General features: G+C 42.6%; 1 protein-coding gene and 1 pseudogene across 1 annotated transcript in view; both read left to right on the top strand.

Annotated features, from left to right (window-relative positions):
- The window catches only part of Fbn1 (fibrillin 1), a 198,915-nt gene that overhangs the window by 84,395 nt on the left and 93,670 nt on the right, over positions 1-20,850 (top strand). Inside the window, exons 7-9 of the mRNA XM_052183469.1 lie at positions 11,761-11,958; positions 15,027-15,152; positions 20,512-20,637. Coding sequence (XP_052039429.1) covers positions 11,761-11,958; positions 15,027-15,152; positions 20,512-20,637 — 450 coding nt within the window. The remainder of the gene's footprint in view (positions 1-11,760; positions 11,959-15,026; positions 15,153-20,511; positions 20,638-20,850) is intronic.
- LOC127686608 (uncharacterized) lies at positions 9,260-9,417 on the top strand (annotated as a pseudogene).

The raw sequence follows: 20,850 nt of genomic DNA, 5'->3' as shown, positions 1-20,850 counted from the left end.
AACTATTTAGAAAATAGAATAAACAAATGTTATTATCTCCCTAAGATGTTACAATGTTTATTTTCAAAAACAGAATGGATTTTTACAAAGGGGGTTGGTGGGAGTGCAGAGTATAACCATTTTTATGTTGACTTAACTTTAGTAGAATGTATATCTCAAAAGCACTCTATCAGCATTACGTCCCAATACCAGACACCTTTTCCAGGCGCCGGAAGAGAAGATTAAGTTGATTCTCAGTGTAAGACGATGAAGAGCGCTCTGCCCCTCTCACTTGCACTTTGTGTGAAATGGACACAGTGGACCGACCCACTTTGTGTGCTCTCTGTGCTCTCAATCATTGAAAATTCACGCTATCCAGAAATTTTAGAGATGTATGTCAAAGGATAGAAAAATCCACATACTGGTGTCTCAGTCAGAAATGAGTTTGGACAGGAGTAAAAAAATTGAGAAACCTTAGCTACAGCTTAAACAGACAAGGGAGAGTACAAAGTTAGCTTTGTTTTAAATGGTAAAAGGCTAAGAGGTAGGCCAGTGGTAGAGTACTTGCTCTGTCTGGGGAAAGGTAGAGACAGATGTAGTGGAGGAAGGGGAAGGGGAAGGGGAAGGAGAAAAAATGAAGAGAGAAAAAGAGAGAGGGAGAGGAAGGGAGGGAGGTGAAGGAAGGGGAGAAGAAAGGGGAAAGGGAAGTAATGAGGAAAAGGAAAGAAGCAGCGGGAGGGAGAGAAGGAGTGTTTGCAAATTAGGGAAGAAGCCAGAGTTGAAATGGGAGGAGCCTCAGACTCTGGTGCCAGCCAGCTACACTCTAATGCAGGGGCCGTGGGGGGGAGGGGGTCTACCTGGGTGTCACTAGTAGTTTACAAAAGAGGGAGGGCATGTAGGTAACCAAGTGTGGAGTATGAAGGATACTGTGTCCTCCCCCAAGTCTGTGGCCTGAAAAGCTGGGCTATGATGGAGGATATGTGGGAAGTCAAACATATGACAGACACTCCTGTTGTCTGTAAGACAAAATGACTCATCTTCCTCCCAAAATCCAGTCCACTGCCCTCTGTGGGGTGCTCAGTTTACTGTGGGGTTCTCAGACCCACAGAAGGGCCCATAGCACCCACCACAGCTCACCTCTTGGCTTCTCTGACCCCAGTAAACCTGTGGAATGTCTACCTCAAGCTGAACTGAGACTGGCACACAGACCTCCTAACATGGCTACCATTTCTTGCTTTTCCTAAGGTATCCGTTGGCCCAGTAAAGCCACCAGAGCTCACCTGCTGGCCTTGGAAAACCAGTCAGCGTGCATTTCTGAGGTCAGCAGCTGAGTTGCCTATGGTAGCACACAAGCAGGGTTGTTTCTGTGTGGTCTGATTTGCTTACAAATCAGAGAAACAGAGTGCATATGGTCCTAACCAAGAGATGTATTTGCTTGTTTGTTTGTTTATATGTTACTTTTCTTTGAGATTGAAAAAAAGAAATTTCTTTCCAATAAACCTGGGCATTTACCTAGGTAGTCTGTTCTCTTAACTGCTTTTTATTAAATTCTGGGAAGCTGTATTTTTATCCCACTGTTGAACTGTGGGAACTGAGAGTCTGATTATGCTGCTGTCCTCACCCAAATGGTTACCCCACTGTCTTAGGTCACATTTTGCCAGCTGCAAGTAAGGAAGCAAGCTTAAGTAGAAAGAATTTGTATTTAGAAATATGAAATGCACTGGTTCCTATATAATTCAAGAGCAGGTGTGCAGCAGGACATTGCTTGGGACTGGAGGGGGGGGCAAGTGCACTTGTAGGCTCCCTCCCTCACACCTGCCACATCTGCCCTTTCATCATACAGATGCATCGCCACCCGACACAATGGACGCCATCTGACTCCCAAAGTCCCAGAGAACTGTGGGGATGAAAAGCAGTTCTCCTTGATCCTAATTCCAAAATTCTAGAAAGCCCATGTGGCCGCCCACCTGTCCTCAGAGCTATCAAACTTGTGCATGCTTTTATAGCTTACTCCAGATCCCAGAATTCCCACTTACGATCTTTGAGTAACAGCTCCTTGACTGCACAAAATCAATGCTGATAACCCAATAGTACTTCTTTTTACGCAATGAAAATTGAAGATAAGAGTTTAGGATGGAGTGTTTGCATAGACATACAACATAGAAGTGCTTTCTGCCTCCAGAAGCTGTGAATTCTGAGTATAAGGAGGCTGAGACGTGGAGACCCTGACTAGAATCCTTCAGTAGAGAGGGTTGTCCCAGGACAGCAAATGGGAAGCTCATGGAATTATAATTGCCATGTGCACAATGGTACACTTCGAACTGTAGCGGTTTGGAAATTTCAATGTTAGCTATTGATGTGCTTCATATTTATCTAAAAGTTATACAGTGTAGACCTAGTAATATGCCAGAAAGCCAAACTTTCCCCCCCCCCAGCAGAGAGAGCTATGGTCTTCAGCTCGTTCCTTGGTACACATCAGACCACTCTCCATAGGGTCTCCCATTACTTTCTAACCACATTCACTTTGCTCCCGTGGCTTTACTTCCAGAAGTTTCTAAGCTCCCCACCATGGTCCATCTGTCTCTGCCATTTATTGTTAATAGTTACTGCCTTCTGATCATTTGCCTGTGATGTCTGTGACACAGCAACCCATTCCAAAGGGCAGCGCACATTGTGTAGCTTCTACTTTAAAATAGCAATTCCTTACAACTGAGTCAAAATTTGTTCTCGGACAAATGGTTCGCTTTTAAATGTGGATGGCCATGGAGCAGCACCAGCACCAACCACTGGGCTTCCGGTGCACCCAGGCCTTGAGAACCACCATGTGTCAAATTTTGACACCTGGGCATAAGCAGCTCTTCATTAAGATCAGTTTTGTAGTGTTTGGGAGGTGGGTTTTTTTTTCTTGTCAGTTACTTGCAACGTCATCTCTGGATGCAGTCGCTTCCAGTTGACTTGAATCCGTATCACTGGATGCAGATGCTTCCAGTTGACTTGAATCCGTATCACTGGATGCAGATGCTTCCAGTTGAGCCTGTGCTTGCCCCACCCCCTCTACATCCAGTCCCTCCACAGAGGTCACTCAGGTGTCCTGAGCTCTGCAGTACTTTCTTCTGACTTGTTTCTCCTCCACTGAGCTCAGCTCCAGACCCTGAGCTGGAAACAGTGTTGGGAACTTTTCTTCATCTGACATTGACTTCCCAAGAAAAGTTCTGAGATGAATAGAGCAGCCTTGAGAGTTACTTGATATTTATGGGAGAGAGGAGGATGGAGGGGGCAAGAAGGGAAGAAAGGAAGGAGGGAGTGAGTGTGGAGAAGGGAGGGAGGACAAGAGAGGAGAGAGGGAAATTTATAAACTCCACAAGCAAGTGCATATTTGGTAAAATGCCAGCTCATGAAATAATACTTGCCCACCAGTATACTGTAAATGATCTCAGCCGTTGGTCTGGCTCGATATTACAGAAAGTCCGGCTTGGTGTGAGACATTTCTCAGATGCAGTTGGTAATGGCTGGCCATTCATCCTTGCTTCCCGTTTTCTAGTAGACCTCTCAGGATTGATGACATCATGGGAATGTGGTATATATCCATTTACCGTGGAGTGAGCACTAGGCTGGGGCTCTCACACCAGTGGTCTTGGATTCCCATGCCTGTCATTGCTGAAAGCTGCAGTGAACTTGCTCTGGAGGCAGCCCCTCCCTTACCATGCCAGGATTCCATCCCCCTCTCAATGCCAGGATTCCATCACACATTGTTGGTCTATACTTAATACACAGATTTCTGTGAGAAATGGCCAAATGCATTTTAAGAACGTCTCAACCACTCAAACATCTATGATATGAGCAAATGCTTATTTACAAAAAAGAAAAGACAAAAAAATAAATTAAGGTATATGGGTCCAGATAGGATTTAATAAGGTTGTATTTGGTCTTGACAACATCAGGATTTACACACCAAGTCCTGTCACCCTGGGCCAGCCTTGTCAGCTATAATCACCTGTCCTACAATAGCTCCTTTGTTGCAAAACTGAACAACTTTTAATACTCGCTTTTACCAGAGTCTAGCCTCTCAGTTTCTCCACTTTAATAAAGGAGCTGCAAAGCCAGGTTCTCTGACTTTGGTTTCCCTCATCCTTCACTTCCAATCCCCTGGCTGCCTTGTTTGGTCGTGAGAACACTGTACTGGCTGCATCATTCCCAGGACCATCTGCCATCCATAGCCTTCCTTCCTTCTTACACACCAGTGGCCAGGCTACTGCAGACTTCTACCACAAGTCCTTCAATAGGCTCTTCGGAAAGCCTCCTGTCTCCCCAAGGGAGCCCACTGGGCAGCCCTCCTTTAAAGCAATGCCGGATGGTGACTTTCTGCTAACTTACGGCCTCCTGTGAAAGTCGGTCCCTACCAGTCCCTGCCAGCAGTTTCTCTGTAGCATGTGTTCTTGTCCAGCGGCCTCTTACCCCCCAGCTCAGTCAGCACTCTTGCTGTTGCTAATGCCCGGGGTGCCTGTCCTACACTGTGTCCATCTTGTGGTCAACCTCTATCCTGTTCTTTTATCTCTTCTCTCAGTCTTCTTTGATCATCTCGCCGTGACTACTATGCCCAGTTCCTTCGCTGCAGGAGCCATTTGTAGGCTAAATCACAACCTTATGTATACCTAACAGTGGTGGCGCACGCCTTTAATCCCAGCACTTGGGAGGCAGAGGCAGGTAGATTTCTGAGTTCGAGGCCAGCCTGGTCTACAGAGTGAGTTCCAGGACAGCCAGGGCTACACAGAGAAACCCTGTCTCGAAAAACCAAAAAGAAAAAAAAAAAGAAAGAAAAACAACTTTCATGTATGGAATTGTTTTTTAATTTTAGATTTATTTTATTCACTGTTGTTCTGTATGTGCACATGTGTTTGCGCATATGATGTATATGTGTAAGTATACATATACTTATATGGAGGGGTGCATGTGCCATTGCATGCATGAGGAAGTCAAGAGACAATCTCACGGAGTTGATGTCCCTCCATCTTTATGTGTACACCAGGAGCTGAACTCTGGTCACCAGGTATACATAGTAAGTCTTTTACCAGTCTTACTGGCTGTGACATTATTGTAATATATTTACTTATTTCTTGACCATCTCCTACAGTAGACTGTAAACTCATGTATGCAGGGACTTAACTGCACTCCTCATTGACACAGCATAGCTACTCCTTAAAGGTTGTTGAATGAAGAACCAAGCCTTTGATTCTTAAGTTGATTCCTTAGAACTAAGCTCTGAGCATTAAAAAATGCTTTAGTGTATACATCACAATCATTTTTATTATTCTAGTATGCACATAAAATAAGACAACGTATCACTGTGACTATTTTAGACAGGCCGATTGGTGGCTTTCAGTAAATTCTTCTTGTGAGGCAACGATCACCGCTTCCATCTCCACAACTCCTCTTTTAAGTTAAATGTATTTTGACAGTCCTATACATGTGTGTAGTGCATCCTGCTTGCACCATGTGTCCACTGTTATCCCTCTCCCAACACTGTCAGCCCCTCTCTTAAAAGCCCTCTTCTCATTTTTATGTTCTTTTTTTTTTTTTGATTTTTTTTTATTGTGAGTGATCACATGGGTGTGGTGTTGAGCTAACCACTGGACCATGGTGAACTCGCCAGTAGCTACACCGCTGAAGACAATGACTCCACTCCCTCAGGAATTGTCAGTGTTCATGGTTTCTCAGAGAGGGGCTAGGTTCCATGAGATCCTCCCCTAGTGATAGGCCCAGTTCTATGCAGGCCCAGTGCGAGCAACTGCTGTGGCCGTGAGAACAAGATTGCACTGGCCGCATCATTCCCAGACAATAGCGTTTCACAATCCTCCTCTCTATCATCTGGCCCTTACATTCTTTCTAGACTCTCTTTCCAGATGTTTCTGAGCCTTGACAGAGTGACACAGATATTCTTGGAACAGAGAGCACTCATCTGTTCTCAGCACCTCGACCAGCTGTGAACCTCTGCATTCATTGGTGCCGAAAAGCAGCCTCTCTGATCAAGGTTTTCTATGGATAGACCCAGAAATGTGTAGGAGACAGTTTGACAACATGACCATTTAGAAAATGAAAGCAATAGATTCACCCCCTTAGACCTGTGACCTCCTTTAACCAAGTCCTCGGCTCTCTAAGCATGAGATCCCTCCCGCGGAGTATGGACCTCAGGTCTGATCAGAAAGCAATTGGTTGTCACCACAGCATTTGTGCAGCTATTGCCCCAGTGAACACATCTTACCCCTGTCAGAGCAGGGGCTTGCACACCTGGGAAAGACTGTTGGTGATTTTTTGCCCCTCCCTCCCCGTAGCCTGTATAACACATTCCATCAGTAGGAAGGCCAGCCATCAGTGAGGAAGCTTCTATTTCAGTTTCAGCTTGATTTCCCTCTGTCTTCTAACCAAGCTATGTGGTGTCTTCAGCAATAAGATCTTACCATTAATTGCTGGTGGTCAGCCAAGACCAATTCCAGTGCCAAATATGGGATACTTCCTTATGACTTGGTCAGAAAGATCCCAAAGGTTTTCAGAAGAATGTTTTGTTTTAATATTGATCTACTACTGAACATCTCATCCTTGGTAGTAAATTTAATGACAGAATATTGCATGACACACCTGTAGAATAAGAGTCCATGGCGAGGCTGGTTGGCATAGGGGCAGGGCTCCAGGCACCAGTATTTCTCAGAAACTTCTTAAGGGCCCAGGGTAAGTGACTGAAACAAGACAGCATCAGTAGCAACAAGGCTGCTTCTGCTTACAGTCCTGAGGTTCCCCATTTTGGTTTTCCTTAGAGGCTTTAAACTCCTCCCTCTAAGAATGAATTAAAATCCTATTGGTCAGGCTTCCTGGGAGGATTGTGTCTGTTCTGACTTTCTCTGTCATGAATAAATTGATATCTTAATCTTCTATATGTAATTTTATGAAAGGAAGGGCTTTAAATAATTGGGGCCTAGTACCCACAATTACATCCTTCTGCATCTCCACAACTTGTGGTTCAGTGGCTGGGCAGAAGCTACACGAATTTACTGACCACAGGAACACTTTGCCTGTAAATGATGAGTTTGCATCAGGGTGAAGTCTGATTATGAAGGGAAAAGGACCAACATTACAGTCCAAGCATTCTGAACTGCAGATGTGGGAGTGAGCTGAGCATACAAGACCATAGCTACATGGCCAGAACCTGAGCCAAGATGCGGTGGCTTAGTCGGTAAAGGTACTTGTCTCCAAGCCCGATGGCCTGAGTTCAATCTCTAGGAACCACATGGTAGTTGTAGAGAACCAGTTCCCATAAGATGTCCTCTGACCTCCACATGTGCACGTGGCACACACACCATATCCCCCTTCTCCAATAAATCTGATACAATTTTAAATTATTTTTAAGTGTAGGTTTGTGTACGTGTATGGGGTGGTGGTGGTATATGTCCATGAGTACAGGCATCTGATGAGACCTAAGGTATTAGACGCCCCCTGGAGTTAGAGCTGCAGATTGTTTGAGCATGTGACCTGGGTGCTGGGAATCGAACTTAGGTCCTCTGCAAGAGCAGTACATGCGTTTAACCTCTGGACCTTCTTTCTAGTGGGACAAAATAAAAGCAACAGAACAAAAACCTCTTAGAGGCCAAACTAATAGGACCAGAGGGCAGTAATTGTGCTACCCAGTCACAACGACTTGCATAGAGGCAAGATGTCCCAGAGGTGAAGTAAACCAGTTGATAAGACCTAATCTTGCATTTTAACTTAAAAAAAAAAAAAAGCAAACAACTTTGGAAGCGTTGGCCTGGCGCCTTAGTTGATGGAGCTCTTATAAGGAAGTAATTATAGAAAGGTTTACAAATAGAAAATCTAATACCATGTTCTACTTCATTAAGAATAATAATTTCTGTTAAATCCAACAGCATCAATGAGACAGTCTCTTTCTAGCATGGGCCTATATGTGAAGAAACATTAAAAGAGTTGTAAATTTAGCTTAGTATCACATTGGAGCCTTGGGAACAGTTATACACAATTAGATTGTTAGTGAAGAGTTGGGGGTGTAGGTAAGGTTCTGTTCTTTATTGAATATTGAATAGAAACAGGGTTCACTTTTAAAATTTACTAAAGAAAAGAACAAAAAACACAAGCTGCCAAGTCAGAATGACATTTTAAAGCCCCGCTAATACATCATTTGCCTTTCAAGAGATTTCTATTTCCAATTGCATTTCACCCAGATTGTGCTACCCCCTCTGTAATCACCAATTTTCCCAGAAAGTATGGATCTCAAGTGCCAAAAGGCACTGTCAAGCAAACTTCTTCTAAGTTGATTCCAAAATTACTTCATCTGTGGCTCTCGGTTTCTAGTGTAGACGTATGTGAAGTCTATAGATTCTATTCTGTGCACTCGAGCTATTTGCCAAGTATCCACTATAATAACAAAGATAAGTCCCTGTGGGCTGTCGACGCCTAATGGACTTTGTGGAAATTAACAAATGTCCTCTCTGTTCCATGTGTTTCAATATTTCATTTTCACTCTGGAAAAGTTGTGAAGTTTCTGTCTTTGGGGGGTTTTGTTTGTTTGTTTGGTGTTAAGAGATTCTAGGCAGGCCTTCACACCCAGGTCCGGAACCAGTGTTATGCATGGTCGAATTGGGCTTTCTTGGCATCGTGTGATATTCCTGATGTTTGCTGGTTCTACCCACAGAACACCATGTTCCTGTTACTCTGGTTGCTTCCATCATGCATGCATAGGTTACTCCATAAGATATTATTAAAATGAGCACAGATCCAAGCAGTGATAAAGAGAGGCTCATTGGTTAAAGTTCACATTCCCTTATGCTTTTCAAAAATATCGAGAATGGCATGCTGGTACAAATGTTTGGTCAAAGCATTTGTACACTTGCCTTAGTAAATTAGCAGAAAAGAAGAGAGAGACTATATTCTGCCTTGTTACATCACATAGGAATATTGTATGACTCTGGCCTTGGTTTAAGATTCATAAAGTGAGACAAATCTTGATGGTTGTTGCATGAGCTAAACACATTGAATGCTCTGTATAATAATGAAGAATTGGAAGTGATTTCGATGATGCACAGTAAAAAATGATTGGATAAATGACATCATAGCTTGATGAAAACTAGGCAACACTAAAACTCATATTTTGGAATAGTGTTTAATTACTTGGGGAAATATTTTGGGTAACATTTGCTGAAAGAGAACCAAGATTCTATCTTGCAAACAAGATTATAATCATTTTATCATTATGTTGTGGTTTAAGTAACGCACATGAATCGCTTCTCGGCCTTTTGGCTAAGATCAAGTGTAGTAACGCACATGGTAGATTATGTATAATGTAATCATATGTATTTTCTGTACAGTTAGATTTATTTATGTCTCCTTGCTTTTTCCTGATTGTCTACAGTACTTTCTTCACCGTGAATAAAAAGTACATGAAAAATATTAAATAATAAAAGAAAAAAATTAGGCGAGTCAAGAGATAGCCTGCAGGAAATTGGTATCTATAATATATAAAGAATTAAAAGAACTAAACATTGAAAGTGCCAAGTCATGCAACTGGTAAAGAGGCAAATTAACTGGTCAGACAGCTTTCAAAAGAAGTACAGATAGCAAACAAGCACATCCAAAAAAGTTACATATTCTTTAGCCGCCAGCAAACTGCAGATCTAAACTACAAAGCTGTCTATCTCAGGCCAGTCAGAATGGAAAACAGAAAACTACAAACAACTGGTGAGGATGGGGAGGGAAGGCACATTTATGCCCTGCTGGCAGGAATGTCAGTGAATGCAGTCACTATGGAAATGGTTGTGATGCTGCCCCATCAAACTCAACATAGAGCGTTCAACTGTACCACTCCTGGGTATCAATCCCCAAAGGTCCAAGTGAGCACACTAAGAGACACATGCACATTGTGCTTGTCGCTGCACCGAAATAGCCCATTACAGAATCAGCTTATGAACTGAGAAATGTGGTATATGTGAACAGTAAAGTTTCATTCTGCCATAAGAACAAATTATGTCACTTTCAGGAAAATAGTTGGAGTCTTATGACAGCAAAATAACCTAGACTCAGATAACTATTGCATGTCTTCTCTCAGTTGTAGAATGTAGACATATATATATATATATATATATATATATATATATATATATATATGTGTGTGTGTGTGTGTGTGTGTGTGTGTGTATGTGTACATTTCATATACCTATATATGAACAAAAACAGAAATGGTAATAAAATAAAGGGGGAAATACAATATGTATGTATGGAAATCCTGCTATGAAACCCATTATTTTGTATGCTAATGTTTAAAATGATAACTAGAATAGATAAGTATTTATTAAATGTTCATGGGGCCATGTTTGTAAAGATGACTTCAGTGTCCCATTTTGTCCCCATACTTATTGTATATGAGTGATTTTCATATTGTATATGAGTGTGGCATTCAACCCCAGAGTTCAGTGACTTCCTTTTTGGGAGAACAAAATGAAGGCTGAGATTTTAGTCAGTAGATATTTGTTAAATTTTTGATCCCTTTTAATACTTAGAACTATGGAAGATGGCAAGCTTTGAAACAATTCAGTGCATTATATAGAGTATCAACATATACCTAGAATCCAACTATAGGCAAAATTATTTTAATTTTTTAATTTAAAAAAAATTAAAAGCCAGTAGAGTAAAATATGTACCCATGACGAAGTGTTATTACCTGTTTAGACTGGGGAATGTGGGATCTCAGTTGTAAAGGTACCTGCTGCCCAGCCTAATACCTATGTATGATCCCAGGAATGGACATGGTAGAAGATGCCTACAACTTCTCTGGCCTCTACATGCATACCATGGCATGAGAGTGTCCCCTAACACACACACACACACACACACACACACACACACACATGCACACACACTTGAATCAAATATTAAATCCGTCTAAACATGTCCGCCTCATTTAGCGTTCCTCTTTGACAGACCTTTCAGTGTACTCTTCTCTAGCTCTTGAAATGTGCATGCCATTACTCCTGTCTGCAGTCAGCCATTGTGCTGAGTAACTGGTACTTAGTGATAACTTCTCCCTAGTCCTTCCTTGGTCCTGTTTGCCTTTGGGAACCACTGCTCTCCTCCCAACTTTGGTATGGTAACTTTTTAAAACCCCACCTTTGAATGACAGGCTGTGGTACTTGCCACTCTGTACTTCCGTAATTAACTTTTCATTAATCAAAAGCCCTGTTGTTTTCCAGTGGCAGGATTCTCTCCTTTTCATGACTGGCTAATATTTAATGGAACGAATCTACCACAGTTCACTCATTAGCTGACACATGGGTCGCTTCCATTCTTAGCAATTATTGGCAATATCAATGACCATGGAACTCATGTTTCTTTGACATGCGATTTTCGTTCCACTGAAATACTATGGTACATGAGGGGCTGACACAATATAGATACCTGTGTTTTCAACTGATTGGATAGTAATGCCAGGATGGTGTGTTTCCTTCGGCATTCAGGGTTATAAAGAATTTCCTTAAATTCATCTGGTCCTAACAAGGGCATCTTCGATGTGGACAGTAACCAATGTTTTCCCCTCCTTTGTAGGTGAGAAAAATGGGAGTCAGGGGTGGAAAGGTCCATTCAGGCTTTACACAGAGTCAATGATGTGGGAGCTGCCGGAAGTTCTTGTCTGAACTTGAAGCTGAGCAGGATGGGGCCCAGCTGCCCCTCTGTGTGCTGGGCCTTTCTTCTCTGGACTTTGACAGGTCTCTTATTCTTTACTTTCAGATTACAGAACAGGCCCGTGTTTCACTGTGGTAAGCAACCAGATGTGCCAGGGACAGCTCAGCGGGATTGTCTGCACCAAAACACTCTGCTGTGCCACAGTAGGCAGAGCCTGGGGCCACCCCTGTGAGATGTGTCCTGCCCAGCCTCACCCCTGTCGCCGGGGCTTCATTCCCAACATCCGCACTGGAGCTTGTCAAGGTAAGGCAGCTGGAATAACAAGGTACAGTCCTGTTCGATGGAGGGCCACGCCCCAGCTGCGGAAAATGCCCGAGTCCCAGCCTGAGGGTACAGCTCAGCTGCTGAGAACTCCCATCCCCTGCCTCAGGGTACCGCTGAAGCCTCAGTAGCCTGATTCTTGGAGGCCAGGAGGTTTGCTAAGTCTGTCTTGCCAGCAGGCCCTCTGGCCCAGGAGTGGTTCCATGAGCATCTGGCTCAGGAATAGCAACTGTGTGGGGGTGAAGCTGTACCTCATGGTGCTGCCTTGTAGAAACACAGCGAACAAGGTAGTAGTTGTTGTTTTCTCTTCATTTGAAACTCTTAGAGGCCTGGGCTCCAGGTTGCACTTAACTGACCTAAAAAAATTGTTCCTCTAGACATTTGACATGCTACATTATGCCTTGCTTGTTTGTTTGTTTGTTTGTTTTTAACAAGTCAGAAATAAACTAGAATTGGATTCAGTGTTTTAAATGCCCCCAGATGTTGTCTTAGTACTCTTCTGTCCTCCCCTAGAATTCTGGTTTTGGCTTTGCCTCTGCTCCCCCAGCTGTGTAAATTCTTCCATTGTCTGGATGTCTGGCAGGGAAGAGGAGGACGTAAACAGAGGCAGCTCCACTCTAAACTGATGGGCCTGAGAACTCCCAGGCTATCTCTGCTTCCTTTAGACGTCTGCAGTGCTTTTTTTAGACAACTGCAGTATTTTCATAAAATTCACAAAATATGCTTTTTCTGAGGCAGCTAGGTAGTAGTTTGGCTCTGTTCCTTGTGTTCATTCTGAAGGTCGGGATTCAGGAAAGCAGGATTTGAGCTGCTCTCATCTGTGTGTGCGGTGGGCCGCACTAAATTGATTGTGCCTGGCTTCCAGACATGACTCCTCTGCATGCCCTTGGAGGTGTTCCTCTAAATGTCAGGAGCAGCCAGAAGATGCTGTTTTAAAATCCTAGAATTGCAAAGGATGGATAGGAGCAGAGAGGTCTTCTTTGATGTCTTTTTTCCCTCCTTCTTAGAAAGTCTCCTTGAGTTTTGAGGAAATTGTTGGTCATTGTGTTCTGAAGTTGCTAATAGCCATGAGCTGTTGACAGTGACTAGAGAGGCTGATCGACTTCCCAGCTTCCTGTCAGAGGCTTGGGGACCAGCAGAATAATGAGAAAGGGAAGGAGAGAGGGAAGGCAGACTCTCCTCAACTTGCTAGTCATCTCATACAGTCTGGATTTTCCCCAAATTTGCTTCCTGTCCCTTCGTGACTGCTCATCAACACCTAGGTAGGGAAGACTAAACATTCGTTTGGCAAAAACCCATGACTTCAAAATAGCAGCTTATATGGTCACTTGCAAAAAGAATTTCTCCTTTCGCTGGAGGAGATTCTCTCGAAGTGTTGTATGTGGCCAGGGTGTCCTCTCACTGATGCTTTTAGCCCTTGGGAAGATGCAGGCTGTGGGTAAATGTATTGTTAGACACGGATGTATAGGCATAGTCTGGGAGCTCATGGTCAATGGGGAACTGCCTTCATATACATTTCCTGTTGGCTCAAACTCCTGATCAACAAGACTATCTAGAGTTGTCTCTCTGCCTGTAACATTGTGATTTCAAGTCATGTTTTAATAAACATTCAGAAAGCCCTGATCTAAAACAAAAATGAAACCAGCTGTAGAATATAATCACAATTGTTTCAATACAGTCATTTGTGGGTCAGGACATTCCATTAAAACAGTGACACTTCTATTCCCAAACAAAAATTTCTCCTCTGGTTCTCCTTTAATTGTGGGGTGACTTTTCCCCACAGCGTAGGGTAGGAGCCTGGAAGTGTCACTTGCTCTGTTGCTTCTCCTGCCATCAGGACCTAGAGTGGGTACTGTGCTCACTGATGTCTACAAGATAGTCTAAGACAAAGAAACTTAACTCCTGTTGGGGCTCTTTATGGAATCAGGATTTTTCCAAATGCAGAAACTGAGAGAATACACTTGTATGTATTAACTTCACAGTGGAATCCAGGCCAACACCGTGGATGAGGAGGTTTCTGTTGGAAAGGTTAATTTAGGACTATGCATAGAACCAGAGGCTGGTCTCTAGGTTCTTAGATAGGGCATTGAGCAAGGTGGATTGAGCCTGCTGTGGGGAAGCCCATGTTGTTGAAGAATAAAACAAATTCATTATTAGGATGGTTGGTGGTGAGAACCAGGGGCTGGATGTTGCTATCACATTAGCCAGAACAAAGTGGCATTGTAGTAGAGACTAAAAGGTGAGTCAGAATGAACCATGTGACTCTGACAGGGAGAATACTCCAGAAATAGGGTCCACAATTACAACACTCGAAGGCAGGCATATCTGTGGTGTATCTGAGGAAACCTGGAGAGGAAGGGGAAAGAGGAAGGCGGGAGGGAGGGAGGGAGGAATAGACTAGTGGACAGTCATGGGCTTTCTCTGACTTAGCAGTAATGGGGAGGGACATGATCTGAGCTTTCAAAGGTCCTCCCTAGTACACGTTCTTGTGGGTGGGTCTACAGTTAAACCCACACATTTCCCAGAACAGCTCTCATTTCTGGCCCTGAAAAACTTTCCCTCCACAAGACAATTTTCCAGAGGATAGAAGGGAAATGCATATGAAGACACTAGCTTCCATATGGCCAGCTCAGTGATTCTGTGTTACCTTTATCAGTCACTGTAACACTTCAAAATAGCTTTATTATAGACATGTATCACATTTTGTCTTCGAAGGATGTCTTAGATACTTTTGATTATTATTGCCAATCTGAAGGTGAAAATGACACAGTAAAAATGGTCATTTTAATCATTGTATGTTCTACTTGGCTGTGTATGATAAAGCCCTGGATTTAGTAGAATGGTCTCCTCTGCCTGTGGAAAGACAGAGCTCTCTGTTGAGCGTTATTGACTAAGAACTTAGCTATTTACATAATGTATTATAATGGTTGATGTCATCATATTCTAAAAGTTGTGGTGGATGCCTTTGACATAAATATGGTAATATAATTGTGGAGAAACTATTACGTTTCCTTCTGCAACATATCTTTCTCTCTTCCCAAATCTGATAGATGTGGATGAATGTCAGGCTATCCCGGGGCTGTGTCAAGGAGGAAATTGCATTAATACCGTTGGATCTTTTGAGTGCAAATGCCCTGCTGGACACAAATTTAATGAAGTGTCACAAAAATGTGAAGGTAAGCCACCTCATGTTTTGCAGCTTAAGGGATGGGGAGGGCAGACAGGGTGGCATCGGCAACAGGCTTGTTTACAGATTAAACTCTAGGCCTTCTGGGTTTGTCATTCCCAGGAGACTGGAAATATGACAGTCTAACAGAAATTATGCATCTTTGGTCCATGGAACCAGAAAAGCCTCTGCAGCATGTTCTACTTTCATAGACAGAAAATTAGAGGCCCATCTGAATCAAATTATTTAGTAAAACATGAAATATTTTTGGCTGATATTTGGTTAAAGTGTTCAAGACGTGTGTTTTGTATAGCTTTGGTGGCATGACTTTAAAGTTGACTATTAGATACCATTCAGAATTATACCACTGATACGTTCTAGTTAAAATGTAGAATTTTGAGGGGGCTGTGAGACGTATTAACATACGTCATTGTGCTCTTAGTTAGAGCTTAGGGTTTTCTTTTCTGGACCTTGAACTATGTCTACTGGATGAAAAGCCAAGAAAAAATGCAGCCTGGTGTGATTTTTTTTCTATGTGTGCTTAGCTTGTAGAATAGACTTCTAAAATGTATACACAGGGGACATGTTTACATCTAGCATTGCTGCTACATGCAGAAATAGGCTGGCTTCCAGGGCAACGATTTTTGTTTGAGATGCAAATGTCCCAGAAACACGTAGACAGCTCTCAGGTCTCCTTACTGAGTTCATAGAGTCCATGGAGTGTTGTCTGACAGCCTTAGAGCAACAAGCGAAAATCAATCTGTGTCAAGCTCAGACAAGGCCTTCCCCTGGACATCCATCCTCCAGCTGGACCCTCAGGTGTCAGTTAGAAATCTGTGGTTTTTGTTGAACACATCTGTCCTTGGGTTCTTAACCTCCTTGTGAATTCCCAGTCTATCAAAGCAACAGAAGACAGCTTCTGATGTGAAGTACTATCAATGAACTATAGCCAGACATTTAATATGACTTGCCCAGAATGGAATAACCTAGTTGTCATAGAATTGCCTTTGAGGGTTTCAGTGGTTTTTAAAATTATTACTTGACATAATTTATAATTCCTGTTGCAATTGAGAATATATTTTTATTTATATAATATATGTACATATATATGATATATCATATATAAATATATCCTACATAAAATATCAATTATAATATCATATATGAAATTTGTATAACATATAAAATAGATCATATATAATATATATAAATATCAGTTATTTCAACTGTAGAACCATGAGACAGTTTTAGTTCCTTTCTGAAGCCAGGCATCATAAAAAACATCTCATGTTTTAAAGAACAATAAGGCTTGTTTTCTCTAGGGGGATGGATCTTAGAAACTGTAGACATAAGGATGAAGTAGAGAGTATTGGTGCTGACAGGGCCAGAGGTCTGTCTGCTTTTCAACATTGTAAATTTTAGGAGTGTCTTGAGGATGCTGAGTGAGGCCGTTAGGTCAGGTAGCTGCTCCCACTTCATTTTGACTCATGCTGGTGCTGACTGGATTGTATTGATCTCTCTCTCCTCTCTCCTCTCTCCTTTCTCCCTCCCTCTGTCCTCTCTCCTATCCCCTCTCCCCTCTGTCCTCTCCCCTATCCCCTCTCCTCTCTCCCCTCTCTCCTCTCTCCTCTCTCTCTCTCCTCTCTCTCCCTCCCTCCCCCCCTCTCTTTCCCACCCCTGCTCTCTGTGTAGTCCTGGCTAGCTTGAAACTTGCTATATAGACCAGGCTGGCCTATAATTGGCAGAGGTCTTCCTGCTTCTGTCCTTGGAGTCCTGAGACTAAAGACAAGACCTCCACGCCCAGCCTCTATTCCAATTCCTAATGCTTGGAACTATTTAACAATATTCCAGTATGAGCGGGCAGTGGTGGCGCACACCTTTAATCCCAGCACTTGGGAGGCAGAGGCAGGTGGATTTCTGAGTTCGAGGCCAGCCTGGTCTACAGAGTGAGTTCCAGGACAGCCAGGGCTATACAGAGAAACCCTGTCTCAAAAAACAAAACAAAACAAAAACAAAAACAAAAAAAACCCAAAAGACAAAAAAAATTCCCATATGGATATTCAGCCTTATTAATGGTATCTTTTGTGTCAATGTAATGAGGTTTCTTGCATGCAGAGTCCACATTAACAACAGTCTGTGTGTGACATTTTTAGGCTTTTCCCAGCTTACTATATTGAGCAACAAAAGAGATATAGTCAGCTTCGAGACTTAAGGCAATGAAGACCATATGGCCTGTCTAGCCTGTGTTTTGTCTTTTAGAATGAGAGTAACTTCCCGCCTGAACAGAAAATTGATTTTCTGCCTTTTGCTTCTTGCTTGATTAAAATAGCTAATAGAAACAGTCATGGATGTGCACCACACAGAAGATGCAGATATAATGTTCACACTGAAAAAATAGGGAACTCAATTTTTTATTAGTCCTAAGAAACCTACTTTGTGATATGTCTTTGTGTCAAATAAAAAAATTTGACCTGAGAATCAATATATCTGACAATAAAAACAAATTCTCAACCTCACATTGGAATCTATAGCAAGACAGAGAACAGACCTCTTTGGCAAGAGCTCATCTTTCCTCTGCAGTCTAGAGTTATATTAAATTTAGGTGGTAGCTTTTCTGTCTCTATTTTTCTATGCAAATTGACATCAGATAGGATATTTTCTTGTTGCTACTATATGTGCTCTGGCCTGGGACTGGTCGGAATAAAGTTGACCTGACTTTCCCTGGTAGAAATGTCATCAGAAAGTCTTCCCAGAACCTTCTGCAGGTTGGATTCCTTCCTTCAGTTCCTTTACTGTATCCCAATTAGGGCAGCACACTAGGAGAATGACAACACTTGAACATCAAGTGTCCATTGTGATCGAAGGAGGGATGCTAGCAGATCAAGCACACAAACACAAAGAGAACAACAAATCCTCTGCATCGCTGGGAAAGGGGGTCTGGCATAGTAGTGCCCTCATTGTGAGACTGCTTTGTGAAAGCCATGAAATGCCTGGGGTAATCAACTTAACAAGAGGAAAGGTTTGTGTGCCTGCATGTGTCCTGCACCCATGGCACACATGTGAGTCTGAGGACAGCTCGCAGGAGTAGGCTCTTTCCTTCCACTGTGTGGACCCTAGGGATCAACCTCGGGTTGTCAGGCTTGGCAGCAAGGGCCATTACCTGCTGAGCCGTGTCACTGATGCTGTAGCTGCCATTTACAGTGTGTTTTCCCTTGACTTAGAAAGGAAGAAACTATGTAGTTCTTGTATTATCTTACAGACAAAAAGGCCACTTCAGTCCAGTGGGTATTAGCAAATTCCTAAGATGACATCCACCTCTCCTCCATCGCAGGCTGCTTTCCTGAAGTGCTTTCCCCCAGAGCTTCCTCTTCAGAATCCTCCCTTTCTTTTACTAGAACCTCAATAAAACATACAAACTATGGTTTAGCAAGTATATGCAGTTTAGAACAGTTAAAATGTAAATTAATAAGCCAAAGTGATTCAATATTAGATTTTAAACATTTTAAAAGATAAAAATGGAAGTTTCTAGCCATGATTTGAGAAAGGATCAGAGCTCACAGGCGCTTCTTTGCTTGATTCTCTGAGGACCACAAAGCTCCTGAACTGAAGGAGCCCAGGCGCCCACCCCTTCTGGAAACCAAGTTTACTGTAGGAGGAAATTAAGGAATTAAAAATATGTAGTTAAGGGATTACGTTTTATATCTGGAAGAACTCACTTGAATTAATGATTAACTTTTAATGTTTGGGGATTTAGATTATCATCAGCCCGGCCTCTAGCAAGCTTAAAAGCAGTGCACAAGGCAAAATAATTTTTACCATGTGGTCCCTACATCCATGCACTCCCTGATAATGTGAGTTACAGTGCTTGGGACTTCTCTTTATCACAATAATTTCATACATACATGCATATATACATATATATAATATTATGTTACATTTTATATGCATGTATAGAATATACTTTATGTATAGATATGATATGATATATAATATATATGTGTGCGTGTATCATATATTGTATTATATATATCCCATTGCACCCAGCAGGCTTTTCAAACTGCTATATTTCTGTGACTGGCATCTGATACAGACTGATTTATGGAAACCATGCTCAAGTCCCCATTTTGGATTCTATTACTTGGGATGCCTGTGGTTCTAGTAAAATGAGATAAACACAGAGTTGTAGGAGCCTCTAAGATGTTGAACCAGGAGGAAGAGGTGTAGCCTGTGACTCTGGTTGGAACCCTCAGCACAGAGCCCTTCCCACCAGGCACTTCTACCACTGTCTACTGATGAGATCACAACTCCAACTGTGATCATTCTGAAGTTATGCAACTTTGAAACTAAGAGCTTCAGGGTAGTAAAGGGCAGAAGGAGAGCAGGTCACTGGGGAGGAAATATTAGGGAATTCAAACCTCCGCGTGTGACAATTTGTCTCATCCTGTTTTACCTTAACGAGCCCTAGCAGCTGACTGCCTTTGGCTTCCGTGGCATTGAAGATATTCATTAAGGCATTTCTTTGTGATCAGTGTGTGAGAAAGAGAGAGAAGTGGCTGGAGTGTGAGGAGAGATTGCACGAGCTCATCAATTGGCCACAGAGGGCAGTGTGGCATACGTGACCTAGGGGGCGTGGAGTCAAGTCACCTTTAGAGATGTCCATCTTCCATGACTTCCTATTGGATATGGGTACCTGGGCAGGATGTGACGTCAGGCAAGGCAGTTATGTGCAGCTTCATGATCCCTGACAGGACCAAAAGTCAAAAGGTCTGCTGATCATATCTCCAACAGCAGGGGCAGGCAGTCCTTTCATGAGGAAGCTGACTAGAACATCACTCACCATGTGCACACTCCCTACACTGGAGCACCACTGTGGTTATGTGGATGTGCCTTTGGGAAACCAAGTTGATACTTCCTACTCCTGGTCTGGTGACCACAGGTCAGCAACTCCCAATCAGTGCTCAGGCCATGAGGTCTTCTCTGAGGGATTACAGTGTCTGCTCTGTGGGAAATTTGTTTAAAACAAATACAGAAGATGATGGAGCATATAGAGTAATTAGTGGAAGAGTTTAGTATAGTACAAAATATGCAAAGAAAGAGAGAGCAAGCTCTCAAGACAAATGCATTTGGAATATTAGCATGCTATTAGACCGTTAGTTTCTGTTCTAGAGATGGCAAGTTTATTTGGCTCCCTGTCTTGAATTTGGTAAGTCCCTTGGGAAAGTCTGTCTAAATAGGCTCTTCTCTGGACAGCTGTTATTTGGTGCAGGCAGCTGCTTCTGTAGGCTTGACTTCAGAAAAACTGAATCTTTGTAACCATGAAATTTCATATTGTGGTCTCCAGGTGACAAGAACTCCTTTTTCTATTGCAGATATTGACGAGTGCAGCACTATTCCTGGAGTCTGTGATGGCGGGGAGTGTACAAACACGGTCAGCAGTTACTTCTGCAAATGTCCCCCTGGTTTTTACACCTCTCCTGATGGCACCAGATGTGTAGGTGGGTTTAATTATAGATGCCAGGCACAGTTCTTATACACCATCCATAATGAACATCTCTCTGAATAAGTTTGTTAAGGGGACCAGTCATTTTTGGAAATGCATTCAAGAATGAAGTGCCTGTTAGCTAGCAGAGGTGTCTTGTTTTCTTGTTTTTGGATTTGTGGATGTGAGTTAAGGTGCAATCGTGCTTTGTCTAGCCACGCTGTCTCTC

The sequence above is a fragment of the Apodemus sylvaticus genome, chromosome 5 (genome assembly GCF_947179515.1).
Source record: "Apodemus sylvaticus chromosome 5, mApoSyl1.1, whole genome shotgun sequence".
Lineage (NCBI taxonomy): Eukaryota > Metazoa > Chordata > Mammalia > Rodentia > Muridae > Apodemus > Apodemus sylvaticus.
Note: the sequence above shows the minus strand (reverse complement) of the source record. Positions and strands in the feature narration are given on the sequence as shown.